The sequence below is a fragment of the Eriocheir sinensis genome, chromosome 9, assembly GCF_024679095.1.
Source record: "Eriocheir sinensis breed Jianghai 21 chromosome 9, ASM2467909v1, whole genome shotgun sequence".
Lineage (NCBI taxonomy): Eukaryota > Metazoa > Arthropoda > Malacostraca > Decapoda > Varunidae > Eriocheir > Eriocheir sinensis.
This window is the reverse complement of record NC_066517.1, coordinates 11680881-11705152: the sequence shown is the minus strand read 5'-3', so window position 1 is coordinate 11705152 and position 24272 is coordinate 11680881. Positions and strand designations below refer to the sequence as shown.

Below are 24272 nucleotides of genomic sequence, written 5' to 3'. Positions count from 1 at the left end.
AGGGAAGGAGAGGTTAGAGAGGAGGAGGGAGGGGACTCTGGAAAGGAGGGAGGAATAGGAGGGAAGGTATGAAGAGGGAGGGATGGGGAGGAAGAAGGGAAGGAGAGGTTAGAGAGGAGGAGGGAGGGGACTCTGGAAGGAGGAGGAAGAGGAGGGAGGTAGGCGGAAGGGAAGAGTGCAACAAGAATCCGCCTCAGTCCACCCTTTCCACCCATGCCGACCACACACCTTCCCCTCCACCCCCCGAACGGACCCCGAACTCTACCTTGTTCTCGGTCTGGGTCACGCTCTTGCTCTATTCTAAGGGTGGGAGTGAAGTGCCCCTTAAGTGTTAAAAGTGGGCCTAAAAGGTGTTAAAAGTAGGCCTAAAAAGTGTCGACAGTAGCCTAAGTGTTCAATTCTAAGGGTGGGAGTGACGTGCCTCTTAAGTGTTAAAAGTGGGCCTAAAAGGTGTTAAAAGTAGGTCTAAAAAGTGTCGAGAGTAGGCCAAAGTGTTCAAAGTAGGCCTCTTGAAATTTAAAAAGTACGTAAGCCTATTGCGTGTTAAAAGTAAGCCTCTTAGTGTTCAATTTAGGCCTAATAAGTATTATATGTAGGACTAAAAAGTGTTACAAGTAGGCCTGTTAAGTACTGAAAGTAGGCCTATTAAGTGTTAAAAGTAAGCATCGTAAGTGTTAAATGTAAGTCTATTCAGTGTTACAAGTAGGCCAGTTAAGACTTAGTGTTATAAGTACGTAGGCCTAATGTGTGTTCAATGTAAGCATATATCATTTTTTTTAAACTAAGCCTCTCGTGTTGGTAGTAGCCCAGTTGTGTTAAGGGTAGGCCTGCTTTAAATGTCAACAAGTCAATCTGAAGTGGTCACTGGCTTCTCTCAAATGTCTAAGCTATGCACAGGCCTGTAGAAATTGACCCCTCTTTCGGCAGCCTCCTTGGATTCTTTTTAGGAGCAGCGAGTAGCGGGCTTTTTTTATATTATTGTTTCCTTGTTTTTGTGCCCTTGAGCTGTCTCCTTTGTTGTAAAAAAAATAATAATATGTAGGCTGGTTATGTGCTAAAAGTAGGCCTATCCCCAGTGCACGTTCCTCTCGTAAAGGGCCTAAGGACTACACAGCTTTACGGAGGGAAGAACAGCGGTGTGTGTGAGGTGCCGAAAGAGGAGAATGAGTACGCACTGCCCTAAATATTGAAGCCAGACTGACCTGAAGTGTTTACAGACTCATACAGTGTTATTAATGAGATGCCGAGGAGACCAACAGAGCAGAAAAACTGAATCACCGCGTGGACATAAAAAATAAAAGGATGAGTACAGAACTATAAGGATATGAAACTGCGAAAAAATAGAACACACAATCCCATATATAAGAGATTGGAGCCTCGTGGATGTCAAAAAGGACTCATGGGCACCTATAAACTCTGAACAATTAAAGTATCAACAAACGATGCAGAGGAGTAAAGAACTATAAGGAATTGAAACTGTGCAAAACTAAAGTGCAAACATGACCAGATAAAGGAGATTGGAGCCTCGTGTATGTCAAAAAGGACGCATGAGCACCTATAAACTCTGAATAATTAAAATATCAACAAGAGAAGAACTATAAGGAATGGAAACAGTGCAAAACTAAAGTGCAAACATGACCAGATAAAGGAGATTGGTGCCTCGTGAATGTCAAAATGTACGCATGGAAATCTGTGACCTCTCCGCCCGAAACTGACCTCTCTTTTGGCTGCTCTTTACTTCGTCTTTTATAGGAGAAGTGATTAGCGGGGGGTTTTATCTACACTTTCTTTTTGATGCCCTTGAGCTTCTTCCTTTGTTGTGAAAAAAAGGGAATAACTAAAAATCTAACATATCAACAGGAAATACCGTGGAAGCAAACAGAACAAAGACCAAATCACCGTAGACGTAAAGGGATGTGAACAGAACCATAAAGAAATACAAGAGTGAAAAATTAAACTACACAGACCCAGATATAAGAGTTTGAGGCCTTGTGGATATCTAACGTTCGCATGGAAACCTGAAAATCTACTAATAACTAAAAACTCAACAGTGACTTTACGTGCGTACTTTATTATACATCAAAGTGAACTCACGGCTCATTCAACCCTATTAAAGCGTGAAAAGGAACCTACGCAATGCCAATACACAGCTAAGAGGCTGATGAAAAACGCAACTTCCCTATATAAATTATTCAGGAGCGTGGACTTCAGGCTTACCCAACCTTACTAGAGCATAAAGGAAAGGGTCTCTATCTCACTAGCCTCTTTCTACCTCCCATCCCCTGCTTCCTACTTCTTTTACTTTCTTTTATCCTTCCTTTCTTCCCCTTTCATCCGTCCTTTATATCCTTCCTTTCTGCCCCTTTCCTCCGTCCTTACTTCCAACTCAACCTTACTAGAGCATAAAAGAAAGGGTCTCCTATCTCCCTGCCCTCCTTCTACCTCCCACTGCCTGGTTTCCTACTTCCTACTTTCTTTCTTTCATTCGTCCTTTCCTTCTTTTTTCCCCCTTCTCTCAGGCCTCATCTCCAACTCAACCTTACTAGAGCATAAGGAAAAGGCTACCCTGTTTCCCCTATCTCCCTGCCCTCCTACCTCCCATTGCCTGGTTTCCCACTTCCTACTTTCATTCTTTCTTTCATTCGTCCTTCCCTTCTTTCCCCTTCTCTCAGTCCTCATCACCAACGCAACCTTACTAGAGCATAAAGAAAAGGTTATTTTGTTTCCCTTACCATCCTTCTACTTCCATTCGCTGCTTTCCTACTTCCAATTTTCTTTACTTTCTTTCATTCATCCTTCTCTTCCTGTATTCCTCCCTCCTTCCCTCACCTCCGTCCTTACCTCCATCATAACCTTATTATAGCATAAAGAAAGGTTCCCTTATCTTCCTACCCTCCTTCTACCTCTTATCGTCTCCTTTCCCACTTCCTACTTTCTTTCTTCCATTCATCCTACCCTTCCTCTTCCTTCTGTACCACCCCCTCCCTCCATCCTCACCTCTCCCCCTAACCTTCCTATACAACATTAATTCCTTGGCCCGTGGAGTCAGAAAGTCGGTAATATTAAAGGTGCCGAGAGGACAGGTGCGCACGTGGGTTACCTGGCTATGATGAGGACAGAGAGGAGGTTCATCAGCAGGTGTATGTGTGTACCTGTGCCGGCCCTCACCTGACGAGATGATGAAGGTACGTGAAGGGGGGGGAAGGAGAGGGGTGTGAGAGAGAGAGAGAGAGAGAGAGAGAGAGAGAGAGAGAGAGAGAGAGAGAGAGAGAGAGAGAGAGAGAGAGAGAGAGAGAGAGAGAGAGTGTGTGTGTTATTTAGATAGTTATTTTTCATCTTTTCCTACTACCACCACCACCACTACTACTACTACTACTACTACTACAACTACAACCACACCCATGATGCAATACTATATACTATTTGTTTTCCATGTATCAAAAAAAAAAACTTGACTGATGAACAAAATTTTAAAACAATGTATAAAGAATAAAAATAATAGATGTGGAGAAATAATATTATCAGTGACACGGGAACGAAAAATTATTACATGAACATATATACTGACCAGCTGACGCCTCTCTCCCTCCCTCCCTCCCTCCCTTCCCTTCTCTCCCTTCCCTCCCTATGTTCCGCTATTCACCTGTGTTGCTTAACGGGTTACGGAGGGAGATTTACCTATCCTCTTAATCTCTACCTCCCTCCTTCCTCCCTTCTCTCTCCCTTCCCTCCCTCTCCCTCTCTCTCTGCCTCCCAGCCGTGTCTTCCTTCCTAAACACATTCACCCTAGTTTTTTTGTTTTGTTTGTTTGTCTGTCTCCGCCTTCACCGTTTCTTCTCTTCTTTTCTGTATTTTATGTGTAATTTTCTCTTGTTCTTTATTGTTTTCTACTAATCTTCATTTTTATTTGTCTCTTCCCATTTTCGTTTCCTTTTCCTTTTCCACATTTCATTCCTATTTTATTGATGTTATTTTCTCCTTTTCTTTCTTATCTTCATCTTTCTCCATTACTGTCTATCCTTTCTCTCCCTCCTTCTCTTCCTTTATTTCACTATTCTCCCTCTATCTCTCGTTTTCACTCAACGTTTATCATATTTTTCTCTCCCTTCTTTCTCGACGACTCCTCACTTCTTTTTCTATCTCCCTTTCCCTCAATCCCTCCCTCTCTTCTTTCAAATTATTCTTTCTTTCATTCTTAACACAACTCCTCACTCCTTTTTTTTTTCTATCTCTCTCCCTTCCTCCCTCCCTCACTTATGACTCCTCGCTCCTTTTTTTTCTGTCTCTCTTTACCTCCCTTCCTCCTCCCACTCCCCCTCTCTCCCTTCCTTCCTTCCTAACTCTCCTCCTCTCTCCCATCCTTCCTTCCTCCCGGCCTCCCATCCTTCCTTCCGGCTATTCCAACCATTATTTTTTTTTCTTTCTCACGGGTTCAGGTAAACGGAAGCAGCCAGGTGGACAGGTGTATGATAACGAGTAGGCAGGTAATGGCTAGGGAAGATGGGCGGTCTTGGCAGCTATTTTATTGTTATTCTCATGGGTTACCGTTTCTTATTCGTTGTTGGGTTCTTTTATACATTTTTTTTTCCTTTAGAGTGGGTAATGTAGTAGCGGCCTTCTTATTATCTTCGTGTGTTACCGTTTGTCCTTCCTTCGTCCTTTGTTCTTTATTTTATTTTTATTTATTTTTTTGCTTTGGGTTTCTTATTTGTTATTTTCGCGTGTTACCGTTTCTAGTTCGCTCTTTGTTCTTTTTTTTTTTTTTACAGTGAATTATATCGTAACAGTTCTCTTATTTTCATGGGTTACCGTTTGTTCGAGTTTCTTTTTTGGTTCTTTTATATTCTCTTTACGGTGAATGTTATGATGATGAAGAGTCAAGTTTGTTTTTGTTCACGTGATGTAACTGTTCATCTTTTCTTCACTCATTCACACACTCAATTACTCATCCTGTGTTGTATGCTCAAGTCAGCCGCCTATTCTACATAATGTCTCGTTTTGGTAGGATATGCTAACTCACCCACCTTCTCACTCCATTTGTTCATCCACTATTCATTTTCTCATTCATTCAGTCACTCACCCACTCATTCACTTACCCACTTACTCAACCATCAACCCCTCATATTCACGCTTTGATAGGATATGCTAACTCATCCACCTTCTCACTTCACCCATGCATCCACCATTCATTCTCTCACTCAGTCATCCGTTCGCTCACTCATCCACTTACTCAACCATCAACGCATTATACTATTAAATTATGACAACAGAATCTGAAGTCATATTTTTGTTGCATTTTACATCAAGGTGTTATTTCATCCTGTTGACACACACACACACACACACACACACACACACACACCTCTCTTCCTCCCAATCAACCATCCTACCTACCTACCTACATACCTACCTACATACCTGACTTCCTTTCCTATACCTGTCTAACACACTAACTGTCCATATCCCTTCCGGCAGGTATTCCGTGTCCTGGGGGTCGTCGTGGCCTTGTTCCTCGTGTCCCCAGCCTCTCCAGCCACCTTAGACACCCTAGACACCACAGAAGACCAGCCCCGACCGCAACCACAACCCCAGGAAATCAACCAATTAACCAACGGCACTGAGACGCTCCCGCAACCCGAAGCTTTTATTGGGGGATTCTTCAGGACAAGACCTCGGCCAAAACCAGGACCATTTGTACGACCTCTTATCATACCAGTCACCGATCTACCTCTGTGTCAGGATCCTCCCCTCCCTCACGCCCTCTACACCCACGCCCTTGACGGGATACAGAGAAGGAAGAGCGTCCCCCTGAGTCCTGCGGAGGGAGGGTTCTTAGGGGAGGTCATGAGGGATGGGCCAGTAGGATCTCTTCCCCATGAGGCTGTTCAATCCATGACAGCTGAGGAATCCTTCACGCTCCTGGGATATCCTTACACCAGGTGAGACAGATAGATAGATAGATAGATAGAGATAGATAGATATATAGATAAATAAATATATACATAGAGAGAAAGAGAGGAAGAAAGAAAGAACAAAAGAAAGAAAGAAAGAAAGAGTGAGTGAATGAATAAATGAATGAATGAATGAATGAATGAATGAGTCTTAATAATATCCAAGCTCCATACAACTTAATATAATACCAATGGACTAAAAAGAATGTAGAAACAGAGCCTTATTAGAGAGAGAGAGAGAGTTACTGTTTTAATAGCATTCCCGACCTAAACAACAAAGACCATATGGTGTTGATGAGCTAGGAAGGAACAGGAATTAATTAGTGAGAGAGAGAGAGAGAGAGAGAGAGAGAGAGAGAGAGAGAGAGAATATAAAAGAGGAATCAAAAGAAACACAGAAAAACAAAAGTAGAAACAGACAAAACAAGAACAGAGACTAAAAGATGACCCCCCCACCCAAAAAAAAAAAACAGAAATAGAAGTAGAGACAAAACAAGAATAAAGAATAGATGAAATGCACAAAAAAATAGAAATAGACAAAAAAAAAACAGACTAAGAGATGAACCCCCCCCCCAAAAAAAAACAGAAATAGAAGTAGAGACAAAACAAGAATAAAGAATAGAAGATGAAACGCGCAGAAAAAAGAAAAAAAAACATATAAAAATAGACAAAACAAAAAACAGAGGCCTGAAACACACAAAAAGCAAGAAACACAAATCAAAACAAAACAAGAATAGGACTGAAACAAACAGAAAGAGACAGAAATAGAAGCACAGAGACAAAACAGGACCAGAGCATAGGAGTCAAACGCCTAATGAGCTCTCTTTTGCAACCCGCAGACCACAAGTTCCCTCCCGCGGCCATCACCAGAGGGCCGAGGGGCGGGGCTGGCCTGGAGGCACTAGGGATCCAGGTCAGGTGAGTAGTACACCTTACTAAGCACCTTGAGTAGTACACGCCTGCCGAATGTCACCTTGAAGGAATAATCACCTACTTCCATACCTTTACCTGTCTTATGCACTCTTTAATTAGATGACGTACACCTGCTACACACCTTTCTACACACCTACGTAATGTCACTTAGAAGAAATAATTACCTACCTCAATACCTTCACCTGTCATATGCATTTTTTAATAAGATCGCATTCACCTGCACACCTTTCTACACCCCTTGGGCTATATTTTTCAACAAGCTCACATATTTAACAAGGCTTCAAAAACAAAAGTTCTAATCTGCCTGGCTTTCAGGAGTTCCGCGTGTTAAGAAGTCTGGAATCTGTTGCAAATAATTAACTTGGATGCTAGACTGTAACACCTTTTTCCCCTTTTTTACAGGTAAGGTATCATCAGGCCGCCCAGTCCCCACGCCAGCACCCACGCCCTCCCACGCCAGCACTACGATCCCACCACGCCTCCAGCCAGTCTCGCTACCCTCCTCTATGTATTCCAAAGCCTCGACCTCCTGCTCATCCGCCGAAACATCGACTACCAAAGCCTCTACCAACTCCTCATCCACCAAAGCATCGACCAGCTCCTCATCCACCAAAGCATCGACCAGTTCCTCATCCAACGAAATCTCGACCATCTTTTCATCCAACTAAATCTCGACCACTCTCTCATCCAACTAAATTTCGACCATCTTCTCATCCACCAAAATCTCGACAACCAAAGCCTCGACCACTTCCTCATCCAGTAACACATCGACCAGCTTCTCATCCACCCAAATATCGACAACCAAACCCTCGACTTCCTTCCCATCCACCAAAACGTCGACCATCTTCCCATCTACCACGCCCTCAATCACCCTACCAACCAGAATATCAACCACCCCTCTATCCACCAGTACATGAACCACCTTTCTACCAACCAGATCATGAACCATCTTTCTACCAACCAGAACATGAACTATCTTTCTACCAACCAGATCATGAACCATCTTTCTACCAACCAGATCATGAACCATCCTTCTATCAACCAGAACCTCAACCACCATCCTATCCATCTAGCCCTCGACCACCCTACCGTACACGCCCTCCACCTACTATTCCTCCCGACCCACGCCCTCGTCCACGCCCACGCCCTAAGGAAAAGCCCAAGCCCACGCCCACGCCACACCCCCACAGGCCCCCCACCCTCACCCTCGACCCCCTCAACCTCCATAACCTCGCCGGGCCGCCCTATTTTAACACGGCTCCTCCCCATCTTTTCGACCGTAAGGATAAGGACTCCGATGTCTCCTCCACGACCTCCTCCTCCTCCTCCTTCGGCTACGAGGTAAGAGTCCTATGTACTCCTATCCTACGAGTCCTCCTTCAGTAGTGTCTGTTTGGATATGGGGATGGTCTGGCTTTTTTGTACTGCGTTTTGCTTTTTTTTGGGGGGGGGTCTGTTTTTCTTTGTATGCTCTCTCATATGCTCTCTCTCTCTCTCTCTCTCTCTCTCTCTCTCTCTCTCTCTCTCTCTCTCTCTCTCTCTCTCTCTCTCTCTCTCTCTCCGCCAGGTGTTTTTATAGTATTACGTAAATGGATATATCGTGTACGACGTTATAACCTTCCTCTTTGTTTGGTTTTGGGTTTGTTTGTTTGTTTGTTTAGGTTAGAGCGATGACTTCAGATTTCTGGCCGCCTTATTTTACTCCTTCTTCATTAACCACTACCATCAACACCGCCACTGCCACTACGACCTGTGGATAATAGTTTTCTTTTTATTTTTTTCCAGGTTTGGGCGACTCCACCGGACTCCTGGCAGCCTCCTTCTTCATCACCTACCCCTGCAACCACCACCACCATCGCCACTACCACTAAAACCGCCACCAACAATTATCCGTCACTCACAGCCACTCATAACGAAGACAGAGAAGACCCTTGGGGGTCTTTTGGGGACGCGGACTGGCTCGGCAACGGGGACCACGGCTGGCACCCTGACTGGCCTTCTGACTGGAGCAACAAGCGGCAACCAGGGCCACAGGCGGCACGGAATCCGCCCTCATCTCACGACGTGTTCCCCTCGGTGGGGGGTGCCAACGACCAAGGCTCCGCTGAGGACGCTGAGAATGTTGTGCCGGACGACAGACTACTTCAGACGCTCCTCAAGAACCACAGACTCCCGGGGCAGGCGACGCCGCGGCCCAAACACCGTCTACCACACATACCACGTCCGCCATATCATTACCCCGCCGCTGCGGCCACCCCCGCCCCTCACGCCCTCTCCGAGCCGCCCCTCAGCGTGAGCAGATACTCGGAGATCCCGCTGACCAAGGACAGGCCCCATAAGACCCGCGGCGGTCCCATCCCGGGCAAACACAAACACCGGCCGCCGCCCCCACCCTTTGTGAGCCACCGGGACGGGCCTCATGGGAGCAACAGGCCTCCTCTGTTTCCACCTCGCAGGGAGCAGCCCACGGGGCTAGGCGTGGCCCCGGGAGGCCCCCACATGGACGAGCACAAACCCGTGTTGACAGAGTGGCCCTGGCAGGGGGACTATGCAGGGATGGTGCCCGTGGCCACAATACGTAGGCCTCCACACGGCCCCCTGCATCGCTGAGGCACCAACACGCCCAGAGGGACAGAAACACGTAACGCTGCAGCAACAGAGATGTCTTCAGAGATACGCGTGTTCTTTTTTAGTATTTAGTGAATATGAAAACGAACATTTGTTTTTCATATGTGGTATGCCCTCATCTTTACCTTACATGAAAATAGACAGCTAAGGAACTACACTCAGACCCGCAGCCTCAAAACAGTTATAGTAAAGCCGTTGTGAATTAAAGGCAGTGCCGCCGCCCCAGACTCAGTAGGCTAGCACAATGCCGTGGCGTGATGTGTGTTCCCCGCGACAACCATAACACACGAGACAACCCAAAGTGGAAACTATGCCCCGCAGCACTTGGGATTCACGGACAAAACTTATGCGCTATTTCTAATCTTAAGCTACAACAGTAGCCGTTAGAGTCATGACAAATGGATATTATAAGTGTTGGTATTATATTATTCACCATGCCGGCGAGGATAGCTCGGCTACACTGTCAACCATTAATTTCATGGAATGAGTCATTACAAAACTTTAGGAATGATCTAGAACATTTTAGTTATTGTACTGACGCTGTGGATGAAGACGCAATGTGCTGTAACTACATAATTTAATAAAATAGAATATATAAGTGTAACCCCCAGACGTGACTAAGCTATCCAGACGGTATTCATTTCTTCCTATCGAATTATTATGCTAGACCCCGCCCTCGTATGGAGTATGCATCTCACGTGTGGGGGGGGCTCCACTCACACAGCTCTTCTGGACAGTGGAGTCTAAGGCTCTTCGTCTCATCAGCTCTCCTCCTCCTACTGATAGTCTTCTACCTCTCTTTCTATCTTCTATCGATATTTCCATGCTGACTGCTCTTCTGAACTTGCTAACTTCATGCCTCTCCCCCCTCCCGCGGCCCCGTTGAACACGACTTTCTACTCATGCTCATCCCTATACTGTCCAAACCCCTTATGTAAGAGTTAACCAGCATCTTCACTCTTTCATCCCTCACGCTGGTAAACTCTGGAACAATCTTCCTTCATCTGTATTTCCTCCTGCCTACGACTTGAACTCTTTCAAGAGGAGGGTATCAGGACACCTCTCCTCCCGAAATTGACGTTTCTTTCGGCCACCTCTTTTGATTCTTTTCTTGGGAGCAGCGAGCAGCGGGCCTTTTTTATTATTGTTTCTTTTTTTGTGCCCTTGAGCTGTCTCCTTTGTTGTAAAAAAAAAAAAAAAAAGGCTGTCTAGATTTATTTCAGTCACAACTAGGCTACCCAGACGGTATTTATTTAATTCAGCTGTTACGTAGGCTATCATGGTGGTGTTAATTTCAATCATTTCCTTTCACTGAGGTGTGAATCGCAGCCAAAAGCCACACTCAGTGGAAACAATTACTAACTCGTTTTGAAACTAAACAGATTACGTTGATTATCATTACAAATTTATTTAAAGCCAGAAATGTCCTCGCCCCGGGATAAAGGGATGCCACGAGTTCATCGAATTATCATCACGAATTATTTATGGTCATCAAACTGAATGAAAGCATTTTTTCGCAATAAAAGCGGAGCAAACGGTATGCAGTGTGGCCATAATTTCATAAAAGCTGTCCACTGCTATTCTGTTTGCATACTTTACGATCCTGCCCCGCTCCACACACACACGTACCTGTCAGCCAAGGTTACCAGGTCAGAGTATCCACGCGTGACCTCTGGCTGCAATAGCTGGTAAGGTCAGTGGTGTGGGTCACGCTGCCTCCACTCATCTGTAACACGCATAAACATAACCAATGGCTTTTTTTAATGATTTGCTTTCTACATAGCGAAGGCAAGTAACAGGAATTTATTTTTCTCCTTTAAATCTTTACAATCCTTCTTGATCTGCATCCTTTTACTGTATACCAAAATAATATATATTCAACAATCTCTAAAAGTTAATATTCTGCATGAGTATCCAAATGAGAAATCTGCAGTCACTGAAAGATATCCTGTTAACAAGATTCACTCCATCGTTATCACTATTGTTCAATAAAAAATAAAAATAATCTCATCATAATACATACTAATGATAATAAAAAGGTCGATAATGAAGCATGGATGACTTGATATTTCGGTTAATTATACTGCTGAGAGAGAGAGAGAGAGAGAGAGAGAGAGAGAGAGAGAGAGAATCGTTTAACAAGATCACACTGGTTCGTCAAATTCAAGAATATACAGAAACCATGCAGTACCCCATCACAGTATATCATGAACCTGTCAGCTGAGTAATTGCCTTGAAAACAATAAAGGATGGAAGCAAGAGGTAATGGGAGGAGGGATGGAATAGGGAAAAGAAAAGGAAACTCAATTATCTTCCTAAACAACACGGCCCGTACTCTCAGACGCTCTTGGCTCCCACAACAACACTTAAAGGTCGGAATTACAAGACACTTTCGCTTCTCACATCATCTATTTCTAAAGGCCAAAGAGTGGGTCAGTCGGGTTCTAATGAGTGTTTCTTGAGGTTCACGATACAGAAGAAGGGTCAAACTACCACCAGGGTCATAAAACTACTCCTGGAAATGCCCACAACTCTTACGAAAGCCTTGTCAAATATGTGTTTTTGAGAGGCGAAATGTCTTGTAATACGACCCTTATTACTATTTCCCAAGGCCATAAAGGAGATCGGTCTGTTTCTCATGAGCCTTGTCAAACTATCACTGGGCTTATAACAATACCCATGGAAATACTAACACTAACTGACTGACATGGAAATACTAACACTAACTAACTAACACGGAGATAAAGCTATTAACACCAATTAACTAACATGGAGATAGTAACACTAACTAACCAACATTGAAATACTAACTCACTAACTAACTAACATGGAAATACTAACACTAACCAACATGGAAATACTAACACTAACTAACAAACAAGGAAATACTAACACTAACAAACAGGGAAATACTAACACTAACTAACAGGGAAATACTAACACTAACATGGAAATACTAACACTAACTAACCAACATGAGCATACTAACACAGCCTATACCAAAGCCTTATCAAATGTGAGTGAGTGTAGGCCGCGAAATGTTTAAGAATGTGAATCCAAGGTAAATATATAGAATTTCTGAATTACACATATAGGAATTGCAGCTAAAGGACTGAACATGCATCCATAACCTTTCCTCAACTTAACCTTTTGAGGAACTGACCCTATAAGAGAGTCCATCCACGGCTGAGGAACAAAATAACGAGAAAAAGGTTACGTGTGCCTCCTTTTCCAGCCACGTGGTTCTCAACTCTTAGTGGTTTGTTTACGTTTTAGACCGCCTCGAGCAGCGTTACCGATTATCGTACTCATAACATTTTTTTTTCCAGGTTCTGACCCAAAACAATTGCAAATAACATCAGTAATTAACGATTTTATGATTTTAACCATAGATGAATGTCGTTATCGGCGTGGGTGTGGGTTGATGTCTGAAATCGCCAAATACATTCTGAGGACGACAATTTCGTAATGCTGTGGTGGAGTCGACTTCTCTCATACCAACGGGGTAACTATATGTCTATTCACCCCCAGTGGAAGAAAAAATTAAAAAATGTATGATGTAGAAGTAAAATAAAAATATGTAAAAGCTGCTAAGATAGAGATGATGCAAAAGAAAACCGTAAAAGCCAAAAAAGTATAGTTCATGCATTTTGAGGGAAAGTTCAGCTACAATAATGCATCTCTTTGGTTCCACTGTTCCTAGGCTACCGACTCTTCCTATGGGTCCCTTCATTCATCGGCGTAAAAATAAAAATGGCGAGCAGCTGAGCGTAAGGTAAATGCATTAGTATCTCACACATGTACACGATTTTTTTTTCTATTTTTTTATACCATAGCACTCGTCCCTTTCCCCTTGTTCTTTGATTTTGACATGGCCTGTATTTGATTTATTCTTTTTTATACATTTTCTTCTCTAACTGTTCTATCATCTGCATTATCTTTCATTTCCTTTTTCTTACTTGTTACATATGTCTAGTTCTTCTTTTGGCCTGTATCTGATGTATTCTTTTCACACTTCTCTTTCAGCCCTTCCATTTGCATCATCTATTCTCTTTCGCTCCCTTTTATCTTACATAAGTTGTTTTTTTCTTCTTATCTATCCTTATTTCCGTCTTTCTCTTTACAACGCTCGTCTTCCCTCAATCTTGCCCAGCATCCCTCTTACATATGTCCATTTTTTTCATCTTTTTATCCTTTTCCATCTTTCTCTTTCCAAAGCTCGTCTTGCCGCAGTCTTACCCCGCCTCAGCGCCACCTGCCTCCTGCCGTCCAGCCCTCCGGCCACGCCCTCGCCAGGCCACAAAGGGAGCGCCTCTTTTGATACCGCTCAGGAGGACCATTGAATTTCAGAAGATCGGGGTCTGGAGTCTCAGGCAGAGGGGATGCGTGGAATATTCCGGCACTCTGATGTGTAAAGAGCATCCCAACAGACCTTTTTTATTGGCGGATGGAGGGCAGGTCACTGTGGGTATATAAGGAGGTGGAGCAAACTGGCATGATCAGACGTTTGGGTGCCCTTGGAGTGGACACAACAGGCAGGACTTCACGCATCTCGCCACACGCACAGACACACAAATTTATCTTCCTTCACGCAGGTATTTGAAAGGTAATCTGTGAGGCTATTCTTTATAATGTATCTTTTCCACGTGTTTCTCTTATCTACGTGTCTTTCTTTCAGCTTTGTCTTACTTGTCTTTCTGTATGTCTTCCCTGTATCTTTTTCTTCTTTACAGTACTAAGTGAGGTTATTCTTCTTAACGTATCTTTTCCTTGTGTTTCTCTTCTCTACGTGTCTTTCTTTCAGCCTTATTTGCCATAATCTTTCTGTATATCTTCCCGTTTATCTGTATATTTGTATGGTGCCATGGGAGTTTAGTAAGATTTTTTTCATAACGTATTTTCTTCATCGTGTTTCTCTTATCTACGTCTCTCTTTCAGCCTTAACTTATCTTACTTGTTTTCTGTGTATCTTCTCGTATATCTGTATATCTAATAGAAGAATAGGTTTTATTTTCCTCCTTTCCATTTTATCTCCTTTTTTTCTGCTCTCTATACTTTTTTCTTTCGTTTATTGATTTGTTCTTTACTCGTCTGAGAGTGATCCGATCTTTTTTCTCCCCTTGCATAAACATTTTTTTTATTTCATTTGATTTCATTTTTTCCTTCTCTATATTTTTTTGCTTTTGCTATATATTTTTTACTCGTCTCTGAATATTCCCTTTGTCTCCTGCACTGACCTTATTTTTTTTCTTTTAATCCTTTTTTTCTCTCTTCTCGAGTCTCACATTTTATTTTCACTTGTCACTGACTGATCTTTTTTTTTCCTCTATAAAGACTTATCTCCACTTTCTCGTTATTTTTATATGTTTCCGTTTTAATTGTTCTCCGACTCCTCTTAATGATCATTTTTTTCTCCTCTACAAAGATTATTTCATTCAGTCTCCTGTTTGTCGCATTTAAATATCTTTCGGTCTTAACATTTCGCTGGGTCCTCAGAATCATTATCAGTTTTTCTTTCTTTAATCAACAGCCGTGTACTCAATCGCAGACGTAGTGGTGCTGGTAGTGTTGGTTTCTGCCCTCTTTTTTTAACTGATTTTCTCTTTCTTTTGTATCACTTTCCCTCCCATATTTCTCCTGACTCGTCTCTGAATGTCACTTTTCTTCTTAGTTAAGTCATGAACGTGATCTTATACATGGTGGTGTTGGTCTCTGGTCTCTTTTGTATATAATTTTTTGTATCACTTTTCCTCCTGGCTAGCCATGAACTTCGCCTTACGCCTGGTGGTGGTGGTGGTGGCCGCGGCACTCGCCAACACCAGCGTCGCCGCCCACCCCGCCTGGACGAGTGATGGCCCGAGTGGAGCCGTAAGTGGACGAGTGGCTCACCTACCAGACCCCGTGAGTGAATTCCATGTCCCTTTAGGCGGGCTTCCCACTATTCCATTTTGACGGATCCGTCGACGTTAATGACGTCAAAATGACGTCAGCGAAACAGCAGCCGCTCGGCACGGATGATCCACTCCGTCAGTCCATCGCTCATCATTTGTTGACAAACATATGGACAGCATTAACCACAACGACTTCTTGCATATGTTATTTTGTAGCTTAGTACTTCTATTTTATATTTTCGTGATATGTAGAATGTTTAACATCACTGGACTGGCATCACCATTATTCACCACCCCTACCCCGGATCCAAAAGTTACTTGAGTTATCTCTGGACGGGCTCCGCGCGGGGCCCGGACTCCGTTGATGACGTCACTGACGGTCGACGGATCCGTGAGAACGGAATAGTGGGAACCAGGAGTGGGAACCCCGCCTTACTCATGAGGATACGATTTTTTTAAGCACAGTCACCACGCACAGCTATAGCGTATGCCCCCCACATAACCATTACCATCTTAGAATATACCTCTCCCGGATGGAATAAAGGATAATAACCGTAATTTTCATCCCCATTGCTAGTTTAGTCGTTACAACATACACATGAGTTAAAAATACGTATCAGTGTTTCCTTTTCTTCATTCATGAGGATACGAGCTTTACCACAGTCACCCTCACGTGCTAACACCCAATGTTCTTCTTTCCCTCCCCACACAGGAAGAGGGCGGCATGAGGGTCGTGCCCGTGCTGATGGTCGCCCTGTCCGAGCCCCGCGCGCCCCGCCCCACCGCCGCACACAAGCGTAACTCAGAGCTCCTCAACACCCTCCTGGGCTCACAGACGCTCAGCAACATGAGGAACGCAGGCAGACGCTAGACACCCCGGCCGCTAGTGCACGAGTTCGTCTTTTCCCTTCCTCGTCTAATGCCGTTTTGATCCTTTTTTTTATTGTCAGAAGTAGGAAGGGAAGAGGATGCCGGACTTCTCTCACTCTTTTAAATGATTTGTATTCTAATATATCAACGCTTAAATGAGAATCGATTATGAGACTAGATGGAAAATTCTGTCTTAGTTCCATTCTAACACGTGCATTCACAGAGATACATAATTATAAATCCCATTGAATACATGCTGATATACATTTCCTCTCAATAAGTAGGGATAAAGTTTACTGCACAAGTGAGTGAATTAATTAGATATAACTTAACTTCCTGTCCTATTCTCATCTTACATTCCGTTTATATGCGCTGTCAGATGTTTTCAGCGGATGTTTTACGATTAATTCCCGTTAGTTTGGCAGTGTTAACCAACTACACACTGCCGGGGCTTCAGGCTGATGTGGCGTTGTGTAGGCTGAGCATTAATAAACCAATGTGACCAATAACTGTTGTGTGGAGCGAGACGCAGGGCTTGTTGGGCAGCGGTGAATAAATGACTGTTGAGATGCCTCGCTCGGTTCCTTCATCCGAACTCCTTATACTCACTCCCCTTATATACAAATACCTGTTGAGATGCCTAGCTCGGTTCCTTCATCCGAACTCCTTATAGTCACTCCCCTTATATACAATTGACTGTTGATATGCCTCGCTCGGTTCCTTCATCCTTTAATTCACTCCTTCATAATACAAACACATGTACGACGCGTTTTCAGCCTCTGCATCTCAATAATGATACGTGTCTCTGCCTCCAGGAGTGTATGTGTTTTTTACAAGGGCGAAAGAAAAACACAAACATCAACAAAAAGCCCGCTATGCGTTGTTCGGTCAAAAGAAAAAAAGGACGAGATGCCAGGAGAGGTCAATTTCAGGTGGAGAGGTGTCTTGATACGCTCCTCTTATATAAATTATAGAACAGTAAAAACAACCATGCATTTGTGTGTTAAGTAAATGAAATCCTGCTCTATATCTCGAGACAGCCATCCATTCAGGCATTCCTTCACCATCTAGTAGGTCCATGTATTCAATCCTCAACAAGCTTAATGAATACTCCACATGGCCTGATTTTAAAATGCCATAGATATTACTAAAAGGTTACGTTTTCTTCAGTAGACAAGAGGCGTCAAGAGTGTTCTGACAAGCCAGGACTCAACAAAAACACAAGAAATGGAACAACTGGTAAATAAACCACAAATGACGATAGAAACGAATATGAAAGTTGGCTTATCTGCATTAGAGTGTTATCATAATTTGAAAACTGGTATAGGCAACCTGGCATACGCATAACATGGCAATGCACGCCTTTAGATTTGAGCTTTCGTCCCGCTGTACTCGGGGTTAAAGGTGGTCTTGAGGGCTTGCCAACACCCCTTAAAACGCTCTATGGGCATTGAGAGCGAGTGTTTAGGCGGGTTATAAATCAATGGTAGCCAATCTGATTCACTACCCAAACATGGTGATCTATGACGCCGTGTGTTCATTGTATTAAAGACGAAACATAAAACGCAAAAATACCCGTTCAGAAGGCTTACGTTAGTCCCTTAGGGCTGCCTTAACATATCTACCCATATATCTCCCTAAACACACACATTCACACGCATATAGGCATACCCAGACGTAGGTGAGGTAACAAGGTATACAACCAGCCATATACGCAGGCTATACGCACACTTACAACCCCATAAATCAACTTACGACTGTTCCACTTACGGCCCACCTTGGGTTTGGTATTCACAGACGTGGTGAGTTCTCTCGCTTGCCGTAACTCCTATCCACCTCAACAGACTCCCATAAGCAGGAGGATTACAACGTGGTGCCGAGAGAAAGCCGAGAGACCCTTCAAAGCCATACCACCACATCCTCCAAGACAAACTAAAGAAAAAACGAACTAGCAAATATAAATCAGTGCTTCTGTATCGAAAATTACCCCCTGTGATCTATTGTTAGTGTTTTTGGTGGAATTTAAAGTTCAAATGCGCATGCGTAAGAGGAGAGGTGATGGAGGAGAGTGGCGGCAAGGGTGAAGGGGGAGGAAGGGGGAGAAGGGGAGGGAGATGGGAAGGGGAAGGGAGGGAAGAGGATGTGGGAGGAATGGATGAGTAAGGGAGGGGGAGGGATAGAGAAATGGAGTCGTGTAGGTGGAGGGGAAGGGAAGAGGAATGGGTTGGCAGGGGGAGATACAGGGCAGAGGGAGAGAAGGAGAGTGGGGAGGTAGGGAGGCTTCGGAGAGGAAGGGATGGGGGAGAGATGAAGAAATGGAGGAGGAATGGTGGATGGGAGGGAGAGGAGGAGGGAAGGGAGGCCGATAGGGAGGAGATGTAGGGGGAGAGGGAGGGAAGGGAGAGAAAGGGAGAGAGGAAAAGCCGGGTGAGGGAGGGAGGGAGGTTGATAGGGAGGAGGAGAGAGGGAGGGAAGGGAGAGAAAGGGGGAGGAGGGAGGGAGAGTCTGAGAGAGCGCTGTTGCCGTGTTTCTCGGCCTCACTCCTCTCGTGCACTCCACCCGGTTCACTTGTCCATCTCGCAGGTCTGTACATTTCCCCAATTTTCCCCGTTTCCCTTACCCGTTCCCAGTCCTTAACCATTCCCACTAACAATCCAACAACCCAGGTACAATAGCACACCTAGATGTTCCTTGTAACCAGTGTAATAAGTGAGAAATTGTAAGATATCTAAAATTTATCGACCCGGCTACCGGCTGAAGGGGCCTAAAATGGCGGCCCTTGGGGAAGGTAACCGGCTCATGTATATTTTCCAGGCCTCACCACCACACCGCCAACATGTACGCTGCCAGGCTCGCCCTTCCCATTGCCAGGACTGTTGCCGTGAGTATGGTGGCTATTTGGTTGTGATTCATGGCCTGTTAGTCCTGAAAACCGGGTACTTCTGGGAGGCTGTGAGGGTTGGGTACTGGGCTCTCGGGGGGCAGTCAGCTGATCTCCGGGGTACAGCTTTAGCCTTTTCTCTTTTTGGTGTTTTTTCTGGGTTTTGTTTTAATGGGGATGGCGTTAGTGGTGTTTTCCGGCGAATTTCTCCTTGGTTTGATGGTTGTCTGCTGTGGAAGCCGGGAGGTCATTATGTAACTTGGTCATTTGTATCATTTTAAGTTATCCCCTTATGTTTAGGCTTAATATATTGACCAACTGCCATGTGGTGTTAATATGGCTTGGGTTAACATTACCTTAGCTTTGTCTTATCTTGTACTTGAGGTCATAGTCTTGAAGCCGGTTTGTGTTCATTGTGATAAGACTAACTTGTTTCATCACCCGGTTATGGTTTCTTATTTAGCTCTTTTTACTTGCTCATGGCTAGGCTGCTTGGATGTATGGCTTTCTTTTGGGATGGAGTTGAAGTGGCTGTTCTTGGATGCCTTGCTTTCCATGGTTATGCTAGAGAAATTATCACCCATGTATTCATCTGTTAGTTGTCCAGTATCATGATTATTCACTTATCACATTTATACTGGTTTACTACACCTTTTTTTTTCTACTATGATCAAGTTTCTTGACTTTCTGCCATAACTTTTTTGCCATGGTCTATTTTGGGGTTTCAATTACTAATTTATGGGTGCATAAAATTACCTTTTCCTTCAAACTCAGAGACCAGGGGCAACAAAGATTTCCCAGGGTAGAGGGTGCTTAACCAGTCTGCTGCGATTGGCACAGATTTTGCCTTCACTGGTAGGCTGGTAACATAGTCCCAGGTCTTTCTCTGCCTCTGTGGTGTATAGTGGAGTGTTTCCCATGTGGTGTTGATATGCTGGATATCCCCTTCCAAGGTGCAGGACTTTACATTTGTCGTCATTGAATTGTAGCAGACACTTTTTGCTCCATTCCTGTTGCTTGGAAATCTGCGGTCAAGGGGTTAAAGTTACTGGGTTTAATAATAATTAATTTTCCTGTACCTCAATACAATCATCATGTAGAATCTCTTCTCCATATATTCAGCAACACTACTGCAAGATTTCATTTTCCCTAATAAGTTCAGAAACACTACTGCAAGATTTCCTTCACCCAAAATGTTAAAAATCAATAAGGTTTCTTCCACCCTACTGTATTTCCTTCACGCCAACAAGTTCAGAAACCCTACTGCAAGATTTCCTTCACCCAAAATGTTAAAAATCAATAAGGTTTCTTCCACCCTACTGTAAGATTTCCTTCACCCCAACAAGTTCAGAAACACTACTGCAAGATTTCCTTCACCCAAAATGTTAAAAATCAATAAGGTTTCTTCCACCCTACTGTAAGATTTCCTTCACCCCAACAAGTTCAGAAACACTACTGCAAGATTTTCATCACCCCAAGTTCAGAAACACTACTGTAAGATTTTTGTCACCCCAACAAGTTCAAAAACACTACTGCAAGATTTCTTATTCTCCAACAAGTTGAGAAATGCTACTGCAAGATTTCCTATTCCCAACAAGTTCAGAAACACTAGTACTGCAAGATTTCCTTCACCCTATCAAGTTCAGAAACACAACTAAGATTATCTTCCCACCAAGTTCAGAATCACTGTTTCCTCCACCCTCTAAATTCAGAAACACTACTGCAAGATTTTTGTCACCCCAACAAGTTCAAAAACACTACTGCAAGATTTCTTATTCCCCAACAAGTTCTGAAATACTACTGCATAATTTCCTATTCCTCAACAAGTTCAGAAACACTGCTGTAAGGTTTCCTTCACGCCAACAAGTTCAGAAACACTTCTGCAAGATTTTTTTATTCCCCAACAAGTTCAGAAATGCTACTGCAAGATTTCTTATTCCCCAACAAGTTCAGAAACACTACTGTGAGACTTCCTTCACCCCAACAAGTTCAGAAATACTACTGCAAGATTTCTTGTTCCCCAACAAGTTCTGAAACTACTTTAAGATTTCGTTCACCTAACAAGTTCAGAAACACTACTGCAAGATTTCCTTCACCCCAACAAGTTCAGAAACACTACTGCAAGATTTCTCATTCACCGACAAGTTCAGAATTTCCTATTCCCCAACAAATTCAGAAACACTATTACAGTACTGCAAGATTTCCTTCACCCTATCAAGTTCAGAATCACTACTTTAAGATATCCTTTCCCAAAATGTTAACCACTTTAGTGAAACCAGATTGACAAGATCATTTTTGCATCCACTCCTGCAGGTCCTGTCCTACCTGCTGCTCTGCCACACAGTCCCAACACCTATTTCTCAGTCTCCTATGGTATTTATAGCTAACATAGGGAGGAAATGATAATGTTGGGACTGGTGGCAGAGTGGTGGGGAGGAAATGACCCGCTGGAGCCAACAAAAACACAATCTCACCAATCTGGTTTCACCATACTGTAGGAGTTCCTTCACAAAGTTCAAAATCACAGTTTTCACCTCGTCAATTTTAGAATCACCACTTAGACTAGACAATAAAAAAGTCAGAATCACTACTAAGATTCCCTTCATCTCAAGTTAGGAATCACTAGTGTATTCTTGTTGTCAGTTTAGTGAGTGGAGCTCAATGAAGTAATAATTGTACTTTGTTCCATAACTAATGGGAAACTGGGGAGATAAGTGTTTTAATGGTATGTGTAGCAAATATTTTTGCATAATGCATTTAGAGCATTTGAAAAAATAAAATGCCCAGATAACTTTGCACCAGTTGTGCTTCCCAAAATTGGCCCATTCGATGCTCAAATTAGTCACCTATGCATCAGTATTCAGGCAAGCTCAGCATCTCAGCCATTTCAAGTTTGAGAATAGGTTGAGGACATTGGCCCAACAGAGACTAAAGGCCCGTCCACACGATCAAGCAGTGCCCTCAAGCACAGGCGAGCGGTCTGCCCGTTGACAGGCTTACCGCTTGTGCCCGCTGAAAACCTAGTAGCACAAACGAGTTTTTCAGTGGGCACAAGCGGTAAGCCCGTCAACGGGCAGACCACTCGCCTGTGCTCGAGGGCACTGCTTGATCGTGTGGATGGGCCTTTAAGAATGGCCCAGCCCTTGCTGTCAACCATTAACGGCTCTAATTTACTCCTGCAGGTGAGGAGCCAAGCTGTGGTCCGCCCCATCGCTGCGGCGCCCATCAGCCGCGCCCTCCAGACCTCTGCTGCTTCCAGGGACATTGACTCTGCCGCCAAGTTCATCGGTGCCGGCGCTGCCACCGTGGGTGTGGCCGGCTCTGGTGCTGGTATTGGCTCTGTCTTCGGCTCCCTGATCATCGGGTATGCCCGTAACCCCTCCCTCAAGCAGCAGCTCTTCTCCTATGCTATCCTGGGATTCGCCCTGTCCGAGGCCATGGGTCTGTTCTGTCTCATGATGGCCTTCCTGCTGCTGTTCGCCTTCTAAATGTGTGACTTGCGTGCCGGGGTGATGGTGGCTGCTGCCCCCTCCATCGGGCAGCTGCCCTGCCCCCTGGAGGGCTGCCCCTCACCCTCTGGGCTGAGACAAACATCATATTTATGTAAGGGTGTGGCGGCAACTCCTTGGGGTGGCAGGACACTTCCCAGGAGACCGGGAAGCTTGAATGTATATAAGGAGTAAACTAAGCTTTTTCCCATTTTGTTGGTACATTATGTATCGAGTCAGGCAATGCCAAAACACTCCTGTTGGCGGAATGCGAGAGAAAATCCCTAACAACAATTCCAGTGTATAGAAAAGTTTATAAATAAATGTTAAATTTTCTTGAATGTTTCATATGCATTTCTAATTGTAAGATTTTGGGGAGATGCAGGTGGGAATTTGTTAATGGGGATCTGGCCCAGTGCTCAGCCAACTTATGTAAACTGCCACTGCTGGCAAGCAGAGGACTTATGAAAAACATGCAAAGAGCCGGCTCACCCAAGAAGAATCAATGTCGTCCAGGACTGGAGCATAGATCCTGTGTTGGAACTTTGTCATGACAACTTTCACTGATCAATTGCCAAGATCAATTAATCTGATGACTTTTTTTATTTCACATTTGAGCCTCATAACCTGCCAACAGACCATACACACCAACAAAACCTCACTAAACAAGTACTCAAACCTGAACACTAAAACAACCTAAGCATAATAAATCAAGTAGTGAATAATGTAAAGTAACCAGCTGTCATAAGTCTAAACTCCTACTGCTAAATTAGTAATCTATCCCCCTCTAAACTGGTTACCTTGACTGGTTACAACTCCATGCCTAGCCTAGCTGATACTGTGTGGACACTGATAGAAAAACATGGTGCTGCTCATCATCATCTCATCAACGCCTGCTCCTAGGAGTTCCCGTCAGGGTATGGCCATGGCAGAAGAGTTTCCAACTTTCTCTATCCAGACACTCCCTCCTTGCCTGCTCAAAGTTTTTCAAAGATCTCCCCCCCCCCCATCCCTAACATACTCTTGCACCCTATCCTTCCATTTCACTGGAGGTTTTCCTCATTCCCTCCCTCTATCTCACTCACATACCCTTATGGTCATCTTACTCTCCTCCATTCGCTCCATATGGCCAAACCACTTTAAAGTCTGTCGCTTCACTTCTTCCCTTCACCCCTGTGACACATTCCAAAATGCTCATACACATTTTCATTACTCATTCCATCCATTCTACTCACACCACAAGCACTCCTCAAGTAACTCATTTCCACTGCCTGCACTCTAGACCTCTGACTTTCATTCCAGGCCCACGTTTCACTTGCATATGTGAGGGTTGGTACTATTATTGTATTTCTCAAATCCCTCTTTACCTCCATGCTCACACTTCTGCCATTCATGATTCCTCCCAAAGACCCTACCACCCTTCCTTGCAATGCCCTTTCTCTTATTTCTCCCTCTGTACCACCATGCTTACACATAACTGATCCAAGGTACTTAAACTCATTGACCTCCTCCATTTCTTCACCATTCAAAATTATTTTGCATTCTTTTTCACATTCAATTTCCACTCTATATGGGCATACAAAATCTACAACTGCACTTCTATTTTGCTCACAAACCATCACTACTTTTG

General features: G+C 43.9%; 3 protein-coding genes and 1 long non-coding RNA gene across 5 annotated transcripts; all 4 read left to right on the top strand.

Annotated features, from left to right (window-relative positions):
* Positions 1 to 210: 210 nt before the first annotated feature.
* On the top strand, positions 211 to 10135 carry LOC126995929 (uncharacterized). The gene is made up of 6 exons (XM_050855826.1): positions 211 to 275; positions 1861 to 3185; positions 5476 to 5939; positions 6791 to 6869; positions 7287 to 8225; positions 8670 to 10135. Exons 2-6 carry the CDS (start codon positions 3177 to 3179, stop codon positions 9492 to 9494), a joined length of 2316 nt encoding a protein of 771 aa, XP_050711783.1. The 5' UTR covers positions 211 to 275; positions 1861 to 3176; the 3' UTR covers positions 9495 to 10135.
* A 3343-nt stretch (positions 10136 to 13478) lies between these two features.
* On the top strand, positions 13479 to 16840 carry LOC126996316 (uncharacterized). Of its 2 annotated transcripts, none has more exons than XM_050856689.1 (3): positions 13479 to 14107; positions 15274 to 15413; positions 16116 to 16840. In XM_050856689.1, the coding sequence occupies exons 1-3, from the start codon at positions 13960 to 13962 to the stop codon at positions 16272 to 16274; spliced, it is 447 nt and encodes a 148-aa protein (XP_050712646.1). In that variant the 5' UTR covers positions 13479 to 13959; the 3' UTR covers positions 16275 to 16840. The 2 variants fall into 2 exon arrangements, with proteins under 2 accessions (XP_050712646.1, XP_050712647.1); XM_050856690.1 differs by having other exon boundaries at positions 13679 to 14118.
* A 1916-nt stretch (positions 16841 to 18756) lies between these two features.
* LOC126995924 (ATP synthase lipid-binding protein, mitochondrial-like) lies at positions 18757 to 22978 on the top strand. Its single transcript, XM_050855825.1, has 3 exons — positions 18757 to 18856; positions 19088 to 19154; positions 22337 to 22978. The coding sequence occupies exons 2-3, from the start codon at positions 19110 to 19112 to the stop codon at positions 22640 to 22642; spliced, it is 351 nt and encodes a 116-aa protein (XP_050711782.1). The 5' UTR covers positions 18757 to 18856; positions 19088 to 19109; the 3' UTR covers positions 22643 to 22978.
* On the top strand, positions 19161 to 20538 carry LOC126995925 (uncharacterized). The gene is made up of 2 exons (XR_007750833.1): positions 19161 to 20365; positions 20459 to 20538. It is a non-coding gene; the product is annotated as an uncharacterized LOC126995925 (long non-coding RNA).
* Positions 22979 to 24272: the final 1294 nt, after the last annotated feature.

Coding starts and splice junctions, on each gene's coding strand:
- LOC126996316 (XM_050856689.1), top strand. CDS start 13,960: ATGGAGGGCAGGTCACTGTGGGTATATAAGGAGGTGGAGCAAACTGGC. Junction 14,108..15,273: donor ATTTATCTTCCTTCACGCAG/GTATTTGAAAGG, acceptor CCTCCTGGCTAG/CCATGAACTTCGCCTTACGC. Junction 15,414..16,115: donor TGGCTCACCTACCAGACCCC/GTGAGTGAATTC, acceptor CTCCCCACACAG/GAAGAGGGCGGCATGAGGGT.
- LOC126995929 (XM_050855826.1), top strand. Junction 5,940..6,790: donor CTGGGATATCCTTACACCAG/GTGAGACAGATA, acceptor TGCAACCCGCAG/ACCACAAGTTCCCTCCCGCG. Junction 6,870..7,286: donor GCACTAGGGATCCAGGTCAG/GTGAGTAGTACA, acceptor CCTTTTTTACAG/GTAAGGTATCATCAGGCCGC.
- LOC126995924 (XM_050855825.1), top strand. CDS start 19,110: ATGTACGCTGCCAGGCTCGCCCTTCCCATTGCCAGGACTGTTGCC. Junction 19,155..22,336: donor CCATTGCCAGGACTGTTGCC/GTGAGTATGGTG, acceptor TTACTCCTGCAG/GTGAGGAGCCAAGCTGTGGT.